We start from the raw sequence: 20,031 nt of genomic DNA, 5'->3' as shown, positions 1-20,031 counted from the left end.
AACAGCTGATGCAACTACGGAGGACTTTTAGCCTCAGAAATGACTCATGAGAGGTGAATAGTTGTTGTGAATAAAATCCTTATAAAGCTAGGGGACATGGTTTGACAAACACTTTACGGGGGAGGGAGAAGGCTGCCATTAGGTAAAATACACATTTGACAACTTACTTTCATCCCTACTACTACTGTCCATACCTCTACCCACCCCCAGGCCCCCCAAATTCTTTACTTGTTCAAACCTTGAAGGCATTTGGCTCTCATAATCAGTAAGGGGAGTTCAGGTTCTGCCTAAATTTGGGTCCCAAATGTCCAACCTATTATCTAAGAACCTTACCCAACTCAGGGTTTTTCCAAGAATTAAAATGAAATAAAATACATGATGACAGTGCTTGGCACAACATTTAGCAAAGGGTCAAGAAATATTCACCAATATGATAGAGGTTTAGTTTCTTTGAAGCACCAGAATATATAATTACTTTCAATGCACAGTTACAGAAAGTCTGATCTTGGCTTGATAACACTTCCATAACAATCCCAACTGAAATGAGATTATGAACCTACATGTCCAAACAGAATAGCAAGGCCAGTCCTCAGGGGACATGGAGAGGGGTTACCTGCTCCAGATATATGACTTTTATGGTCTCTGCTCCTAGGACCCTTTGACTAGGTGTGCAACATGGAAAATTATAATGTACTTTAAAAAGAATGTGGCTGATCCTGATGGACACAGATACATAAATTAGAGAAAGTGGAAAAACAGATTACAGAACTACACAGTGGGAGCATGAGTTTGTTTTTTTAAAAGGGTATATATAGGTTTATGTGCTCAGAACATTTCTGATTGAGTGTACCAAACACTTAATTAGACAACCTTGGAGCCTGGGCTGGGGGAGCAAGTGTTTACTCCCCCACTATGCAATGCTTACTTCTCGTTTTACAGGCTCTTTTTCCCTTACCAGCAGCATCATTAATCCTAACAGAAAAGGACTAAATTTAGTTTGGCCCAAACCTTATGGTCTTGAGTTTGCTTTGCAAATACTGCCCAGGATAAAGCTTTATACAGCTCCTCACACCTTCACTCTCAAGGCCTTAGAACTTTCATTAGAGCACTGGACCTCCCAAGCCAGCCCTCCTACTACCAAATGCACCTAATCTTGGAGGCTGCTTCAGGTCACACACTCTTTGTCCCTCATTTCCTAGATCTTAGTTTTTTTTCCTCCCATGTGCACTCACTCCAAGGGTGACCTCATCCTTCCCCATGGTAGAGACTGTCCCAACATTTACTCCCAGAATTCTATCTCAGGCCTAGACTCCCTCCTAAATTCCAGACTTGTGCATTTCAACTGCCTACTCAACAGCTCCACTTGGGTGCTGACTGGACATCTAAAACTTAACACATCCAAAATTGAACCCATCTACTCCAATACCGTAAGACCTCTGAATCTCAGTTGATAGCACTTCCAGGCTTCCAGATACCCACATCCATAACCTCAGAGTAAAGAATTACTGGAAAGCAGTTGGCCCACAATGCAAGTTATCTAAAAATGAAGTAGTCCTGAGTATTGGGATCAAAGATATCATACAATCATTAAACGTTTTCTGAAAATATTTAAAGTTAAACCATTTTAAGTCTGGGACTTAGATTTTGTCATTTTAATTTTTTTTGACTACAGGACAATTCTTGCAAGCTAGGAAACAGAATCAAATTAATGCAGTCAGTCCTCTAGAGATCCAGGATAAATCTTGAGCTCTTTAGCAGAAAGGTATCATAGTACAAGGTGCTAATGACGGGGTTGTAACCATTTATCTGTAATTTTCCTTAGAAAACAGCCAAAAGTCCAGTCCTTAAAGGCATGATATATAGAACATCTTGATCTATAAAGGACAGAATGACTCAAATTACATGCTGGCCAACCTACTAGCGAATCTGATCAGAGTTGGCCAAGGACTGGTGAACAGAAAAAGTGTTCACTTTTTTAAAAACTTGCTCTGAAGTTTACAAAAGTCCTAGCTGCTATATAAGACAGTAAGTAAAAAATATTTCCAATATACCCACACTGATACTTGATTGCCAAGGACTTTCACTAGAGATGTATGTAGGGGATAAGATACTTAGGTATTTTCAAAACAAATTACTTAGTATATGAAATTTGAACTACATTCTTCTATTTGCCATGAGAACAAATTACAAGGTCTATTGACAAGAAATGCTCAGCTGTAAAAAGGCTTGTGGCAGCAATGCTTTCCACTATAGAAGAAACTGTTTTCCCGTATCATTAACATAGCCGCTCTTCCATGATACGTATTCATGCAGAAAAACTTGTCAAGAGCTTTTGCCAGGGCCAGGAGATGAAAGACAGAGCATGTCCTAATTAGGTAATTGTAAGCTCAGTTAACATCTTGAGGATGGACCCATAAAATCTGGCCATTGTTTTAACATCTGCAAACTGCATAATTTCTTAGCCCTTAGCCATAGTTTCTGCTCAAGATCTTAAAGCCACACTCAGTTCCATCTGTGACTCTTCTCCTCAGAGCTGAGGGTGGGTGTTAGTCATCAAAGTCTGGAATGTCATCGTAGGAGTAACCCCGGTAGCCTTTGGATGCATAGTAGGCGATGCGCAGGTGGTAAAATCCTGGCAGGAACACCAGAATGCCAATGATCAGGACGGGAACAGCCCGGTCTGCCCCCTGGTGGCAGAAAGAGGCAAATGCATTAGTACCATACAAGCTTTCCATTTTTTAAAATAAAAGGGTCCAATCCATAGATCAGTATCTTAACACTTTTTCGAGCATTTCCTTTGGGTAATGAACTAGCAAAGTAAGAGGTTTATATCTCTTTTCCTAACTATCAAATGAATAAAAAAACTTCAAGCACTAAAAATTATAAAGAAAATAAATTACAGATTTTCATCCACAAATATTTTCACTTATTTCCTTCTGTTTCTTCTTTCAAGTTTTTAGTCATGAACACACCACACCCTGTGCCTTGATTTTGTCTATTGTAACAAGCACTTGCCAAAATATTATTAAAAGCTCTTCACTAGAGGTGAGGGGAGGCAAAGTGGTGAGTGGTGAGTGTGGTCAAAAGGTACAAACTTCTAGTTATAAAATAAGTCCTGGGGATGTAATGTATGGTATGGTTGTGACAGTTAATAATTCTGTACCATGTATTTGAAAGTTGCTGAGAGAACAGAACTTAAAAGTGTTCATTGCAAGGAAAAAAATTGTGACTATGTGTGGCGATGGATATTAACTAGACTTATTATGACCATTTTGCAATACATCCATCAATCATTATGTTGGACACGGAAACGTATTAATACAATGCTGTGTCAACTAATGTTGTGTAACATTCCACTGTGATAGATGTAACACAATTTTACTTAACCGTCCTCCTAGACTGTTGGATATGATGGTCACTTCTCACTTTTTCTTAACTGTACAGAACACCACAATAAACTTTGGTGGTTTTTTAGCCTTGCAGATTATTGCCTTAGTATCTCCATGAGCACAATTTACAGGTCAAAGAGGGAGGAATGGTATTTAGTCTCTTTATCAGTATGGCTTCAACTTTTTGGGGAATTCTATGAGGGCAGGGACTTTGTTCACCCTAGTATCTCTAGGTGTGCCGAACATCTAACAGAGGCTCAATAAATCTGCTAAATGGATTCACCTTTGTAAAATTGCTTTCTCTGTCTTGTTTCTCCAGGTGCAGTTTAAAATGTTTGCACAGTTCGATTTATCCTTTTCCTTTGTGACTTTTAAGCTTTGGAAGATTTTCCTCACCTAAAAATTTAAACCCAATCTAAAAATCTCCTTTTAACGGGGTTATTTACATAATGTACTATCACTAGGGTACCTAATCGATGTAGCTTTGGCTGATTCATTCGCAAAGAGAAATAGGAGTATTTACCTCATATAGTTAAGAGTGAAAATTTACATGAAATAATTTAACCAGCTGGCACACAATGATTCAGTAAGTGTGAGTTTAAAACCAAGGGAACAGAAACTGAAGAGGCTCCCTTAGGCCAAATACAGACTATCTGAACATGGAAAAGAAAGTCTACAACTCTCACAACTGACATCCTTGGTTCTACTTCTGTTATCTTATTTTACATTTTCTACTTTACTGCTTCTTTTATCTTTTGCAGGACTTTGACCAGACATCCCTAATGGGATATATCCTAAGGATTGAAAGAATTGCAAAGAAAACTTACAGTGCATTCAACCTTCTTATATTTAGTACTAATACTCCTATTGGTATTTTGAAGCTAACATACGTATAATTTAGAATAAAGCAAATCATTATATCAATATCATTTGGATAGACATACATATATAAAAATCAAAGAAATTAAGTTTTTTCTCTAATCTTAAATTTTGCATTGGAAATATCTATATGTTTTTATATCTCTATATATCTGTATGACATTTTGTCCCTTGTTTTCTAAATGATACCTCTTTCCTGATTCTGTCATTGAAAAGGCCTAAAAACAAGGAAAACCAATAGCAACAAGCACCATTAATGTTCAATTTGTGATCTCTAATTCTATGTCCCATTAACAAGCCAAGGCTCCTTACAGAAATGGCTGTTTAAAGGTTGGGGGTGGGGAGGGTGGGGCCAAGAAATGTATAGATGGGTCCTGGAATAACTTGCTGGCCAGAAAGCAAGACTGCATCAAAAGCTACCTGGTGCAGGTTTAAAAGACATGGGACTAACTTGAAGAGACTCCTAGTGACCAAATATTAGATGATTTATGTGTTAAAAAGAATACAGACTGCAACTGATTGAAACACAAATATATTTTTAAATGATGCTAACAATTCTTTGGTCATCTTTTGAAGTTGCTAGGTGTGTTTTTATAAAAGTTGAAAAGAGAAATAATCATTTTCCTACCTTTACTATACCACATTGTATTTCAGGGTAACCAAATAGTGGATTTGAAAAAGTTCTTTATAGAAGAATTTCAGCTGATAAATGCAGAAAATGACAGAACTGGATTCATCAGTGCAAATGGTGATGGGCAAGTTTATAAATTAGGCTGAAGACAAGTGAACCCAGCCATCAATCTTAACATCAACTGAAAATCAGGACAATCATTATGTCTACTAATGTAATGAATGCTACAGTGATAGTTCTCAGTATGTGGTCCTTGTACCATTAGCATCATGTGGGAACTTGTTAGAAATGCAAATTCTCACACCCTAGCCTAAACCTACAGAATTGGAATCTCTGGATGGGGACAAGGAATCTGTTAGTAAGTCTGCCAAGTGATTCTGATTAACTTTTAAGTTTCAGAACCAATGTGCTAGCAAATACACAGCATTTCCTATGAAATGTTCTTTATAAAACAAAACTAAATCCAAATCTAAGCAAGTCCCTAAATCTAACAGTTTGCAAGAAATATGAGGAATGGCCAAAACAAGATCAATGATATTAAGACAGTACCAGAGAGTTTATATAAAACCTGTTAGAGTTGCATACTGAAAAGAATTTATCAGCAAAATGTAAATCTGGTATTTGCTTTAATATACAGGAAAAAGTTGGGGGAATAGATGAAACACTTTAATTGCTGATGCTGGATGGTAGACAAATTGGGGTTCAATATATTATTCTATATACTTGTGTTAAAATGTCTGTGATAAAAAGTGAAACAAAACAACCCAAACCAAAACACAAAATCTACTAGTGATTTTTTTTTGGTATCTACTAGTGATTTTTTAACATCTTATCCTTATAGTCTTTTACTTCACACAAGGTGAAATGTTTGTTGCATGTGGATCTCACATCCACACTCCATTTTTATAGTATTAATAGACTTACTTAATACTGCATGCTGTTATGAATGTTAACTGAAGGCACAGTCCTTTAGTTAGGTGCTCAAACTTAGATTGCACCAGGTAAACACTTGGTGGTTACATAAAAATTTTAAATAGCTAGCTATAAGGCAAATCAGATGCACTTCTTACATGCCATATCCAGCTATTTTATCGGGACAGTGCTATTTCCCAATTTCTATGATAATGTCCACAGTTTCAGCTCTTGGGTGTCTCTTCCACGAAGCAATATGACCATCACCCCCTGGCCTGGTATGTGTTGAAGAACAGACATGAATTATGGCCAATATTAGTTCAGAACAACTTAGACACTGTATACAGCCCAAGAGAATGAACTACCAAACACCACTTTAGGTTTCTGAGGTAACATATTGAAGCTCAGCTGGAATTCCAACCAAACCGATATAAGAAGGATCTGGTTCATTAGCCAAAAGCCCGGGTTTGGTCAGTGGCCCAGACTATACATGCCTCACTACTTCTCGCCCAAAACTGAGTAGTATGTTTGTGGCACTGCAAAACTACAGTAACAGCATTTGATTCCAATTACAGCCTTTATCAGTCAGGAATCCTTGATGCCAGGCTCAGCTTTGCTGTTTCAAACTATGACAATGGGAAAACTGCCTAAAGACCTGAGGGAAATTTTGCCAATCTCCTACCACTAACCTCATAGGAACTAAGGGAGGAGTTTGTGATTGAAGCACATTTTTTCTTATCAGAGAACAACATCTGAAAGAAAACCTTTTTCTTCTTTCTGCTGGAATCTGTTGTACTAAGTATTAATATAAAACAAATGAGCCCTGGCTCACATTTTAAAGATCTTATGGCACATTTCCCAAATCCTTCAGCTTACCCCTTTGCTGATATAGCCCGCCAGCAGGAGGGAGCCTATGATAATGAGAAAGGCGCCAATCAAAAACAGCACTGTAGCAAGCGCAATAGCCTTATACGGGATCTTAGGAGGGCTTTTCTTGAACTGGAAGAGAAACAAACAAAAAAGACAAGGAAGAGCATTATGAAAATACCAGGGCTCAATCACTTTAAAACAGGAATGATAGTAAGAACTAATCTAGAGGTTTTGTGTCTTGAAGTAAATCCTACTACCCAGTGCAGCTCTGGGAGAGTAAGGACAGGGACAGGAGGGAGATGAGGCTCTAGTTATTGTTCTAAAAGTCACTCAGAACAACACAGAGAAGACAAGTAATGATTCTACAACATTTTGCTATGCTGATGGACAGTGACTGTAAAGGGGTTTGTGGGGAGGACCTGGTATAGGGGAGAGCCTAGTAAACATAATATTCTTCATGTAATTGTAGATTAATGATAACCAAAAAAAAAAAAAAAAAAGGAAAGAAAAGGGGGATTACTCCCTGATAGGATAAAACTAACTGTAAATCAACGATTAAAGCATGCTTTAAATATCCTTAATTTTGATCATTTAAAGGGTGTCAGATGATCAGCTATGGAAGTACATTTTTCTGATATTATTCCTTTCTCTTAAAATAAAATAAAATAAAATAAAATAAAAGCAGTTCCTGTGTGGTGATCTCCAATAAGTTCTTCACAATGATATAAAGGGCATATCAAAGTGTGGGCAAAGGGTTTGTTTGTGTTTATACAAAGGATCAAAGCCTAATTTGGCTACCCAGAAAACGAATTAAGATACGATATGAAGAAGAACTTCCAACATCAACATTCTCTGGAAGAGTCATTCCAGAAGATCAACATCAAAAAACTTCAACAAAGATCCTGGTGCTGTTACAGTTGTAGCGGCATTCATCCCACCGGTTCCTGGACTTGCCATTGGAATGAAGGAGATATCTAAGCTGGCCTGTGCATACAGTAAAACAACAAATTTGACTGGATCTATACTGTCGGAACTCAACCAAGAATTAGGAGAAGTGCAAGTTGCAGCGCTCCAAAATCTTGCGACTACAGACTATCTACTGTTAAAAACACATGGGATGTGAACAGTTCCCAGGAATGTGTTGTTTTAATTTGTCTGATTTTTCTCAAACTATTCAAATTCAGTTAGACAATATCCATCATATCATTGATAGTTTTCACAAATGCCTAGGGTGTCTAACTGGTTTTCTTGGTTTCACTGGAGATGGCTGGTAATTGTAGGTCTGCTTTGGTTATGTAGCTGTATTCCTATTATGTTAATGTGTATGCACAATTTAATTAGTAGTTTAAAACCTATACATGCTTATGTTACTCTACAAGAAGATATGTCAAAGAAATAATCAATCTTCCCATGTCTTCTTCCGTCTGCTACTTCTATAGCTTTTCTTCTTCCTTCCTAGTTGCAACCCTTGAGTAGAATTCGTGCCTCATAACGAAATTGCCGAGTATCATAATTCTTCCAAGTGGTAAAGATACCTCAAGACAAATGCTGGGCATAGAAGCCACAGGGCATAAATCTGCAAAGAAGTAAAAAGCTAACCTTTTCAAACAACATTGCTTCTCTCTCACTTACCAACTTTACATTTCCCTGTATGGCCCCGGAAGATGACTGGTTAGCCAGAGACGGGTAAGATTCCTCAAGGGAGGAACAACCTAAGACAGGCACAGTCGCAGGGGGGCCATCAGGTGAGAAATTGGGGATCAACAGAGGTGAGGCTTAGAACCTCACCCCCCCTGTTCTGAGAGAAATCTTCTGCATCCGTGGATGTTTTGTTGCCCTTGTCTAGCTTGGATTAATACTTAGTCTACAGGCACACACCTGATCATCTACATTTGCTTTCTTACAGCACTAAACTATGTTTTCTACCTTTATCTTGCATCTACCTACCACTTCAGCATTTTATTAAAAATAATAATAATAATAACAATAATAATAAGGGAGAAATGTGGGATTCACATATAAATCAAGTATAAAAATCAAACGAATATTCGTATTTGACCTGATTGTTTATAGTTCATAATGTGTGATCAAAACCAAAAGTTTCTGTGATGACTGCCCTTGCACTGTTCACCATGTAAGAACTTATTCACTATGTAAGAATTTGTTCACCATGTAAGAACTTGTTCGTTATGCTTCAGAAGATTGGAGACTGTTGAGAACTAGGCTTGGGGTTGATTAATGATTGTGCATTGAGTCCCCTATACAGAATTTTATTGTTGTTAACAACCATTTGATCAATAAATATGAGAGATGCCCTCTCAAAAAAAAAACAAAAAAAAAACTTACTCCTTATAGGATGGTGACAGTATCAAAATTAGACATCATTAGTTTTATGTTCCATAATTGTGCATATTGGACTTAAAAATAAACCACCCACTTACACTTTCCAAAAAATAATGTGCAGCTCTTCCCACACCTGCAAATATTTTGAATAAGAAACTTAACAAAGGTCACTATTTATTGTTCATGTGATCATCATAAAGCTTAGTCCAAATATTAAAAGGGAATTCTTGAAATAAAAGTACATAAGGTAGGAAAGGAATTAAAATTCCATATTCAATAAAATCTGAGAAGTGTTGATGTCAAGAATTAAAAATAGCACAAAAATTCTCAATCATAATGTAGGTTGGTCACAGGGATAGTACAGCATGGGGAATATAACCAGTTAACATTTTCCTATGTTGACAGAAGCTGTACTAGTGGGGCGAGGAATTAACAATATGGGTAACTGTTGAACACTGTGTTGTACACTTGAAACGAATATGAGATTGTATACCAATGATACTTCAATTAAAAAAATATGTAAACAAAAAAGAAAAAAAAAAAGTCACTCAGAGGAGTCCTAGCAGAATGTTATTCTTTTTAGTTCTAGACTTTTCCACAGACCTTTCATTGTACCATAAGAAACTATTTTCTTACATAAGCAAAAAATACTTTATGGCCATTAATTGACTGGAAATGTGTTCATTAAGTGGCATATGGAAGGCTGTACTAATCTACAAGGATTCGAAAGTAAACTGGGGAAGTAAAGAAAATAAGTGATTTCTGGCACTCTAAGTAAAGCCAGCATATAGTTAAAGGTTTTAGAAACAGCTTTTTCTAAAGCATTAGTTGCCTGCCCCATGAAGCAAATAACCTGACTTACCAACAAGTTCAATTCAAGGTTAAGATTCAAAGACAAAACTTTCTAAGGTTTGACTCATAGTTGTATCTGACCTAACTAGCTGGAAGCTTCCCAGATGTACTTAAAAAAAAATCTATCTCCTGCATGTGTAGGTCCAAAGAGGACAAAGAATAATTGATTTGTTTATATTTAAAAGGATGGGTTCTTGTCACTTCCTCCTTGGCCCTGGTTCCATCTAAAATATTCTGTTCTAAGGGAAAGTGGGCAAAGGAGATGGTACACCATTAAGTATTTTATAAACGATGATCAGGGTAGGGTATAAACTTAATAAATATTCTATTTTACTTACTGTTTGCCCCAATGAATACATTTAATAAATTGGATCTTATGACATCAGGAAAGAAGGAAGATCCCCACAATCTGCTGGCTTTAGCAGTTAATTTCTCCCTTAAAAGATGAACTGGCTTTGACTAAAGTATAAACAAACTGATGACACAGTCCTTTAAAAAACTCTACTTAACAAACACCATCTAATTACTTTCCAGATAAACTAAATACAATTTCCAAATACTAGGCTCTGACTTTACAACTAAAAATTCTTAGAAATGGACACTATTTATATTGATTTGAAACTGCTCTGCCAAGGTCCCTCAGTCTGCAGGCTATAGCTAAAAGGGTCTCAGAGCTTCAGCATCCTTCTTGCTGCTCCCTCTACTCCCCAGGGACAGTTAGCAAAACCTCCACCTGGAAGGCCTTCCTGCTAACTCAGTAGAAACAGAGCCAGCCAGTTTCACCAGACTCCTTTTGCAGTTACCTGAAGGTCAATGTAGCCATCGTCTGTGCTGGAGAGCCTTGAGTATTTCACTTTACTACTGGGGATTCCAGTAGCCAGATTGGTACGAGACGGCATCATAACACTCTGACAGGGCTACAGTCTGAAAACAAAGAAAACTATTATTCTCTGCAAGCCACAATGGTGTTATATGTATTGGGCATTCTGGGCTGCAGTGTCATACAAGCAACTGGCAATTTAGGATCCACAGCTCTTAGAACCTGATATTCCTTTGACAAATGAAAACATTCCCAATATGCTTCTACTCTGGTTTCTCTTGACAGAATGAGTCAAGACATTTGCCAAAAACCAGACCTCATGTTTATCTTGCCACCACCAACATTCCCCTGCCTCTCAATTTTTTCAAAGCCACACAGGGAGTAGATGAAGAGTGGTGACTTAAATTCAAGTCCATCTGACACCAAAGTCCATATTTTCAACCATTTTACTATAGTACTGCCTGTCACCTGTCCTGTTTCAAGAAAAGGCATGAGGAACATATACTCAAGTGATTCTCTTATTTGTCCAGGGTGTGTGAATATATGTGTGATGGAATACATTCACATCAGCAGTTTGCCATTTCCCCCACTAGATAACCATTCTTTTAAAGCAAAGGCTCTGTAATTAAAACTTCTTGTAAGCTACTGGCTATCAGTACTGTATCTGCGCAGTACTGTATTTGCCTGCCTCTCTGCCCTACCCCAAGCACTGAAAGTAGTGATTTCACTTTCCAGATTACTTACTTCTATAGCTCCATAAGAGAGAGGGGAAAAGAGGAGAACTGAATAAAAATCTGGTTTTTGTTCAAAATATTCAAAGTCAACTTCAGTCATGAAACCATGGCTATTTGTCACCAATTTAAGAGATACTACATAAAATTAAAAACCATGACATTTAACTAGAAAAATTTGTACTTTGTGCACCTTCCCTCCATAAAATCACAAAGTTACATGAATGAAATAAGGAAATCTACTTTGATCCTGAAGCTATTTATTTCTAAAATATCTTTAAAAAGATAAAATTAAGTATTTCAATAAGGGCAATATAAAAAACATAAACCATAAAGACTGGCCTTCCTTGAGTATGACACTATACAAATAAGTATCATCATTATAATAAGGGCAGTTAATAATGACCTAGTGTTGGTTAGACACCAGGTACTACTCCAAGTGCTTTATATATGCTTAATCCCAAATATTAGTGAGCTATTTTAACTGGCCTGTACTCAACCTAAAATTAGCATTATGAAGGAATTTTGCTAAATGCTCATTTCCCTTCTTAGTAATTACTTACTGGTGCAGAAATCACGTATTGAAAAAACAGTATGCTAACGTATATGCTTTTCTAAAAGGCTGAGATCAAATTCATCAAATACTAAGTTTTTTAAGCATTTCCACCCTGATCACATGATAATCTAAATTTATAAAACTTAGTCCAAACTACCAATATGCGGGGGGATTGAGAGCATTTCATCACGTCTGATTTGTATTAACCTTAAAAAAAAAAGTGTACGTATTCTATCATCGACTATTCATAAACCCACATCAGAACATAAAAAAGCTCAGGGCGTGAGGGAGAGGGGAGACGGATGTTTACTGGCAAAGAAAATTCTAAAGGAGAAAGGAAAAATGAAAATCGATGTTTTCAAAGTCCAAGTTCCCAACAGGCTTTTTGATAGCTCCACTGCAACCCCCAAATTCCCTCAGCACCTGAATGCTGCAGCATTTTTAAAGTACCCGCAAGGTACTTAACAGTGCCTGGCACTACGCTCCTCCACGGACTACTTTCCGGCCGTCTCCAACCTAGCTAGTAAGAGAAATAAGAACCGACGCGAATTTATACGGCAAACAAACAAAACCGGTTTGGGGAAAGAGGCCAGCAGTGCCATGGGCGGCGACCGCTGCACAGCGAGGCCTCGGGGCTTGAATTCGGCTGGAGCACAGCCCCTCCCACGCCGTGAGCCTGAGGGGGGCGCCTCTGCTCCTGCCCAGCCGCACGCGCGCCTTACCGGATGGCCGCTCCAGGCCGCCTGCGCTAACGGTCCACCTCGCTCACAGCTGGCAGCAAAGGTACTTGAGGTCTCATGGCCAGCCTCACCTAACCGCCGCCCCACCCCCACACTCCACCTCTCCCCCTAGCGTGGCGCCGGATATGGCGTGCGGAAGGCGGCGCGCCGGAAGTTACGTCTGATGGAGCTACGTATTCTACCGCTGAGGACGTCGATTCATTTCTGCGTTGGTATGAGCGTCCTGTTGGAAGCATCGGGGCTCTCGGGCGGCGCCGATGGGGCGCCTTCCAGTAGTTTGTTGCGGGATACCTCCGCCGGGGCGGCTCGGTGTCTAGTGACCGGCTGCCTGGGTCACAGTCAGCTCAGTGGCGCCCCCAAGAGGTGTAAGCTGAGCACAGCGCTCCCGGTGGACCGGAGCTACCAGGTGGGTCTCCCACTCACGGCCCCGAGCAGCCATTCTTCCCTGGAGCACGCCACCGTCTCTGCTGGTCAGTACCCCACAACAATTCTAGATTATCCGCACAATCTTGTGCTTGTTTCCCTCTTGACATCCGGCCTTGCCCCGGTTAACAGGCCGCCTCACAAGGACATTTGCTGCACATGAAGCTCTTTAACACGTCAGGTTTATTAAGGTATAACTTAACAATAAAATACAATTGGATGAGTTTTGACAAATGTGTACATTCTTGGAACCATCACCAGTCTAGATAAAGCATGTTCACCCCAGAAAGTTTCACCGGGCCCTTTTGCAATCAATCTCCTTCCCCACCCCCAGGCACACAGAAGGTAATTAAGTTACCCCACTGGATATAGTGAGTTAAAATGTCCAATTATAACTCAGTCCAGGTACTACAACAAAGACACCAGTCATTTAATCCAAGCACAAAATACACTAGGAAAAAGGACTAAACCAATTCTCAATAACCCTGTAGCGTAATTACTAGAAACCTTTAAACACTCTTGTCTTTACATTCTTGGTTGAAGCCAACATCCATGGATTTAAGCCATCTTCATCTTTTGAGAGAGTCCCAAAAAAGGCTTAGACCAGAGAAATTATTTTTGTCCCAACATACTCATTGGGCCCTATCACAGATCTAAAACTTCCAAGATTCTTGTAAAAGGCTCCCTAGGCTACAGAAACACTGCCCTTTAACAGTGCTAGTCTTATAGAACCCACAGAAATTTGGGTCCATTAAGCTTCTGAAAAAAATGTGAGTCTTTTGCTAACAAGAATGACAAAAGTGAACTGTGTAGGATTTGTTCTTGTCTCCCCTGTCCATTTCTTGGGCTCAAGTGATAAAAGCAAAATGTTTGCAAATAAATCCCAAAAACTATCTTATCACCTACTGTATGTGGAAAACTTTCCATTGTTGTATCTAATATATTTAAGTGGGATGTTCTAAACTAGAAAAATAAGCACATTTACAAAAGAGGGTAGCTTGAACTGTGTCTTTCCTAAGATTCTTGCAACAATAGTCATGGTCCAAATAAAGGCACTGTCCTGTGATGTTTGAAATTCAAATAACTTTTATTTAAATTCTTAAAACTGCATTTAGAGTCAAAACCTTTTTGTTATAAAAATCTTAAGTATTTCTAGTTAAGGCAAAAGTACTTCTAGGTTAACAAGACCAGATTTGACTTGGGACTTTAGTCTTTAAACAAAAGAACAGAGAAAAAAAATACGTTATTTACAGAAAACAGTATCTACATATGTACTCAGAGGTACAAATTTGATGACAGAAGAGACTTAAGTACATGCTGGCACCTCAGAAGCAGTTCTCAAAGAGCTTAATTCTATTTCCTTGGATTTTAAGAATGCCTAAGATCCATCTTCATCTTCAATCTTGGGAGCCAAGTAGTACTTTAAATGTCCCATATCAGCAATTTTATACTCTACAACTGAAAAAAGACAGGAACATGGTTAGTTACTGAGAATGACCACATAAACGACTCCTACAAAAATAAGATAGAAGAAATGTATTCTCTTACCAAGGGGTACATCTGCAGACATACTGAGTGTTACTGTAGGAGAGAGTGGTGTGGCTTTTGTAAAGAAGTTCAGGTACCTCAGTGCAAAAGTTAACTGAACTGGTTCATTCATCTCTATGGTAACCTATGGGAAAAAATAAGATTCATCAGTTACAAAACATCAAGAAAGTTTAATACACATTTGAAAACCAAAATAAACCTTTTCTGTTACTCTGGAGTGTGGTATGAAAACTAATTTTGAAGACTGGTAGTAAATCAGGAGTCAATAATTTAGCCTGCATTTCATTTATGAATTTTATATCAACCATATTGTGTGCTAAGACTCTTTATGGGAACATTGCTAATAAACAAATCAGTTAATAAATGAAGGAATGAAATATATTAATAGATTCTGGCAAACTCTAATGGCTTAATGATTCTAGACAATTATTTTGGCTGCTAAAATAAAAGATATCTTCATGTTTCCTACTAGACTATAGTAGGACATTATGAAGTATTCTTGCTTTCCTATCCCTCCAATTAAGAAAACACCCTGAATATCATCAAGTTTCTAGAGCTATAGCTACCTGCCTATAGGAAACACAGAGTAGAAGAACATATTGACATAAAGGATACAATTGGCAAAACCCAGGCTTCGGGAAACTCAATGACAAATGACTTGGTTTTATTAATAAGTAAGTTAGTTGCAGTGGAGAGGGGAAAAGAATGTGAAAAGATAGGAAGAAATTCAAGTGGCCTATCAATGAATTGCAATGTAAAGACTTTAATAAATCTTGATTCAAAACAAACTTCTGAGATAACCAAGGACATAGGAACAATAAAAAATTCCTTAATATCAAATATGTTTGATATTGTAAAATGTTTACACTTTAGGTAGTACCAAAATATTTATGGATAAATTAACATTTGAGATTAAAATAAAGGTTGGCAGGGGGTGAAATGTAATTTAGGAGAGAGATAAAAAACTCAGAATTAGCCTCTGGACTTTTGTTACTGTTTTTTGTTTACTTTATTTAAATTGAGTTTTACCTTCATTTAAACTGACAGTTGACTACTCATGCAAAAGGACAAAAAAACATCCAATACTGACCAAAAACTTACAATATACCAAACACTATGCCTAGCACTTTGAATGTTACCATATTTAATCCCAATAACCCTATGAGGTTAGGACCTTTGTCTTTGATTTACAGTTAACTGACATTTGTTCACAGAGTAGCAATTAAAGATTTTTGAATTTTAGTACTATTACAAAGTACTAGTTTATAAATAAGGATCTTTAAAAAAGCACTTGATTACAGGAAAACCTTAATTTAAGGAGATTTAGGAATTATAGTGGTTTTTCCCCCCCTAAATGAGGGTTTCTAGGCCCCCCTTTGAGCCTACCATGCAGAAAGATAATTAAAGGTCTACGTAAGAGCTCCTAACAGCTAGACTTTTATCCCCAAGTAGATCCTTCTGTTAATTTGCTGTGCTCAATAGAGCATTTCCTATGCTCAATTATTTGGTAAAAGCAGAGTAAGTACCTCCAGTAAGCTAGATGCTACCTTCCCAATCCTATCCATAGCGTATGTGTTCTGTGGTTTATAAAGTAAGGTCTGAATCTGCATTCCCCTCTCACAAACTGTAAATTAGATGGCACTTACAAATCACCTGCAGATTTCAGTAGTATCTTTCAGTTCTCACAAAGTAGTCACTTTGAAATGCAATTTTATTTTTCTTTAGTTTAATTTTAGCAATTACCTTGTTATAGACTGTCTCTCCCCCCCCCCCCCCACAATTTATGTTAAAACGGAATCCCCAATGTGACAGTATTTAGAGGTGGGGCCTTTGGGAGAAGCTCTCATGCAGGTTCCACCAGGTTAAGGCTGTTGTGAACTAAAAGCAGGTCCTAACCAGACACCGAATCTTCCAGCTTTCTAGCCTCCACAACTGTGATAAATTAATTTCCATTGTTTATAAGCCACTCAGCCTATAGTATTTGTTAAGCAGTGCGAACAGACTAAGACATAACCTAATATTAAAAGTTTCAATTCTCTTCAAACTATTTTGCTTACTTAAAAAGTACTTACAGCTTCCTCCTCTTTATCGACATTACTTGTTTGTGACAACTTAATATTTCCATTTCCAAGTTCTCCACTTGCAGAAAATTTAACTCCATCTTTTGCACAGGAAATTACAACAGCATCTCCAATATGACTGAGATCTCGGCATATACGTGCAAATTCACCAGAAGGCATCTTTACTACACAGCTATACTCCTGTTCCTATAAAACAAACAAGCATTTAAAGGTCAATTGCTAGAAATTAAAGACTTGGCACCCTCACTTTCTGAAGAATCAGCATCTACACAGAACTCAGAGTTTAAGATTTTCTGATTACTTTAAAATATCACTGCTTAATTTCTTAACACACTCCAACCACTCAAAAAATACATGCAATATAAAAGGAATATAAGAACAATCACACTAAGAAAACAAATTAGAGCTAAAGCCTGTAATAATAAATACACTATCCAGGGAACAAGAGCCTCCCCCTAATCACTTTCCAGGGTTAAATCAAGAAGACATTAGGGTATGGCATACAAAACATGATGGGTGTGCAAGCAGGTTGGTCCAACTGCTTTCCCAAACACAAGATATATTAAGTTATTTTAAAAATCCCAACACCTCTCTTTGATGTTGATAAAACTAACCTTAATGAATTTCTGCTAACATAGCTTAAAAATCCCTTAATAAAAAGGATGGTAGAGGTTAATGCAAATTCATACTTCGTAGCAATGAATTCAACCGGTGATCCATTTTAGGATAATGGAGTTTAATAAAATGACAAATATGCTAGTCTAAATACTAAAACCTCACTTTGAAACATGCATCAGCAGATATATAGAAAAACTTGGTAGGAATTCAGCTTTAAATTAATTAACTTATCTTATGTAATTACAATAACTATACAGTATGCACAATCAGAAAATTTTGATACTCACTGGAATTCCAAGTTGTTCAACATCTAAATCCATTAATTTCATTTCATAATCTGAAACCTTTTCTTGATCTACCAAAAGAAAGTATAATGTTGAAAAACACGTTGTTTATTACGATGTAAACTTTACACCCATCACAACATAAAATTTTTTCACAGCTCTGAGAAATACCGGTATTGCATTTTAATTTTCTCTAACAACTCAGTAAAAGGGTATGACTTACTTGGAGCTTCAAATACTAATGCCAAGGTGTCTGCATTATCTTCAGCCCTTAGTGTAATGATGTCTTCATTGCCAGCACATTTCAGTATTTTGGACATGCTAGAACACAGAAGACACATGTTTTAACATCAACACCATCTTCTCAAGATCGTTAGATTTTTAACGCAATTAAAACAAGGGATTACCATTTTTACCAACTGGACGGTCTGCCGAATGGATGAATTGGGTAAACGTACTGCAGGATTTTGGGGTCCAACCTAGTAATACTTAAACTAAAAAGCCCACACCTTGCCACAAGCAATTTCACTTTTAGATGTACATAAAAGAGCCGTATTGTATGAATTGCAGATCCCTGTGGTGGGTGCAGTAAGTAACTGGGCCTGGACGATCACGTAAAAAAAATCTAGTATTCCTTTTAAAACACACTTCATTAGTACGGGTAAATATTTCTCATAAGCTTTAAATATGTGTAGGTACTGTACAGGTAGTTATTGAAAAGTTGAAAGCCACTGCCCTGGAGAACTGTTTCCTCAAATTTGAGAACTTAAGAGTGCCCTCTGTTAACCCTGCGAAAGACCAGAAACGTATTACTCCGTAGGTTGGGTGACAGAACTGGGCACATTATAAACCGCTTAAAGTCGACCAGGACCAAGGTTTCTCAACCAGTGGCTGCTCGCACTTAATGACCGTAGAGCCGCTCAAGTCTTTCGCCTGCACGGTCGAGAAGTCCGTCATTTTCCCGCCACCACCGCTTTGTGACTTTGGCGCGGAAAGATCCGGTTCGCGCCGCAGTCAGCGCGGGCTTTCCGAAACGCGCGCTCCGCTGGGTCCCGCCCTCCGACGTCGCAGGCCAATGAGGAGGCGCCGATGGTCCATGCCAGCCAATGAGGGCCCCGGCTCAGAGGCGCTCCCGCCAAGATCCGGAGGTGGGGGTGGGCGAGGGACCCGCTCCCTTCTGCCCTGGAGCTCACCTGGTGAGGTTCACTCCCATGGCCAAGTTGCGGTCGCAGCGGTACGTGTCGAAGCCCTCGGACCGCAAGGTGAGCTGCACCAGGGAGACGTGGGACGAGTCCATGCTCTGCAGGTTCACGCCGCTCGAGCTGATGTCCCAGCAGGCCTCGTTGATGAGGTCCTTAAGTGCCTCCAGCACCTTCTTCAGGATGGAGCCCTGGACCAGACGCGCCTCGAACATGGTGGCGGAGTTGCAACAACGCGGCTACAGACAGGAATAAGGAGTAAAGTGTAGCCGGCTTTGGCGTCACAAAATGAAGACGAGAGCCTGAGAACGAAGATCACCAACAGCCCGCTGCGCCGGCAACTGTTTAGTACCGCTGCGTCTGCGAGCGCGCGCGCTCAGCCCCAGCGCCCCATGTGGAGACGTCATCACGCTGTTCCGCCCACTGCTTGGGCGGAGAGACTCCAGGGCCAATCGCGTCCCAGCTCTTTGAGAGGCCCGCCCCCTCAGGACATCCATTGGAGAATGCTAGTGTGGGGGTGGTGGGGGCAGGAGGGTGGCTCCTCTGCGGGGCGGGCGAAGCAGCTTAGGGCGGGAGTCCCAACGTTTTTCGTTCCGTCAAGCTTGGGACATGTCCCCGACCGAGGTCGTTGAGCTACAATTTTGTGCTTCCTCAACCTTCCAAGTCAGGAGTAGAAAGTTTCTAGACGCGAAAGTGAAAGTGAAACGCAAAATCCAGCCATCAAGAGGAAAAGTCTCCTTGGAACCTGAAGAGTACTACTGCTTTGAACTTTACACTATTTTTACCATTGTAGAAGTGACGCGCTCCTAAAAGTAAAAATGATAAAGCGGTGTACAGTTACGATTTTAAAGACGTTATTTCGGCTCCCACATAATTTCTTAAAACACCCTCCACATACACACTGTATACAGCTTTCTAAATTTTTAATACGAACGTTTTTAAAAAGGGGTCATTACCGTAAACATTTCTGCAAAGTACTTAATAAACTTTAATTTTATGCCATCTTTTCTGCCAACACCTCTTAAAAAGGTGACATTCTATGTATGTATCTTAATTGACCAATTGTAGTTACAAGCACCTTTGAACGCTTGGTGATTTTTGTGAGGTCAACTCCTTGAAGTAGTTTTTCTTGCCGGGGAAGAGCATATGCATTAA

The 20,031-nt window shown here is 38.9% G+C and overlaps 2 protein-coding genes across 2 annotated transcripts; both read right to left on the bottom strand.

Annotated features, from left to right (window-relative positions):
• Window positions 1-1,637: 1,637 nt before the first annotated feature.
• On the bottom strand, window positions 1,638-12,851 carry TMEM230 (transmembrane protein 230). Its single transcript, XM_036885085.2, has 4 exons — window positions 12,706-12,851; window positions 10,680-10,800; window positions 6,688-6,810; window positions 1,638-2,687 (listed from the first exon to the last, which is right to left on the bottom strand). Exons 2-4 carry the CDS (start codon window positions 10,776-10,778, stop codon window positions 2,547-2,549), a joined length of 363 nt encoding a protein of 120 aa, XP_036740980.1. The 5' UTR covers window positions 10,779-10,800; window positions 12,706-12,851; the 3' UTR covers window positions 1,638-2,546.
• A 460-nt stretch (window positions 12,852-13,311) lies between these two features.
• Window positions 13,312-19,254, bottom strand: PCNA (proliferating cell nuclear antigen). Its single transcript, XM_036885084.2, has 6 exons — window positions 18,871-19,254; window positions 17,901-17,998; window positions 17,681-17,748; window positions 16,767-16,961; window positions 14,695-14,818; window positions 13,312-14,604 (listed from the first exon to the last, which is right to left on the bottom strand). The coding sequence occupies exons 1-6, from the start codon at window positions 19,089-19,091 to the stop codon at window positions 14,525-14,527; spliced, it is 786 nt and encodes a 261-aa protein (XP_036740979.1). The 5' UTR covers window positions 19,092-19,254; the 3' UTR covers window positions 13,312-14,524.
• Between the last annotated feature and the right edge of the window lie 777 nt (window positions 19,255-20,031).

Source organism: Manis pentadactyla, chromosome 5 (assembly GCF_030020395.1).
Source record: "Manis pentadactyla isolate mManPen7 chromosome 5, mManPen7.hap1, whole genome shotgun sequence".
Taxonomy (NCBI): Eukaryota; Metazoa; Chordata; class Mammalia; order Pholidota; family Manidae; genus Manis; species Manis pentadactyla.
The sequence above is the reverse complement of the archived record's forward strand: the minus strand, read 5'-3'. Positions and strand labels throughout refer to the sequence as shown.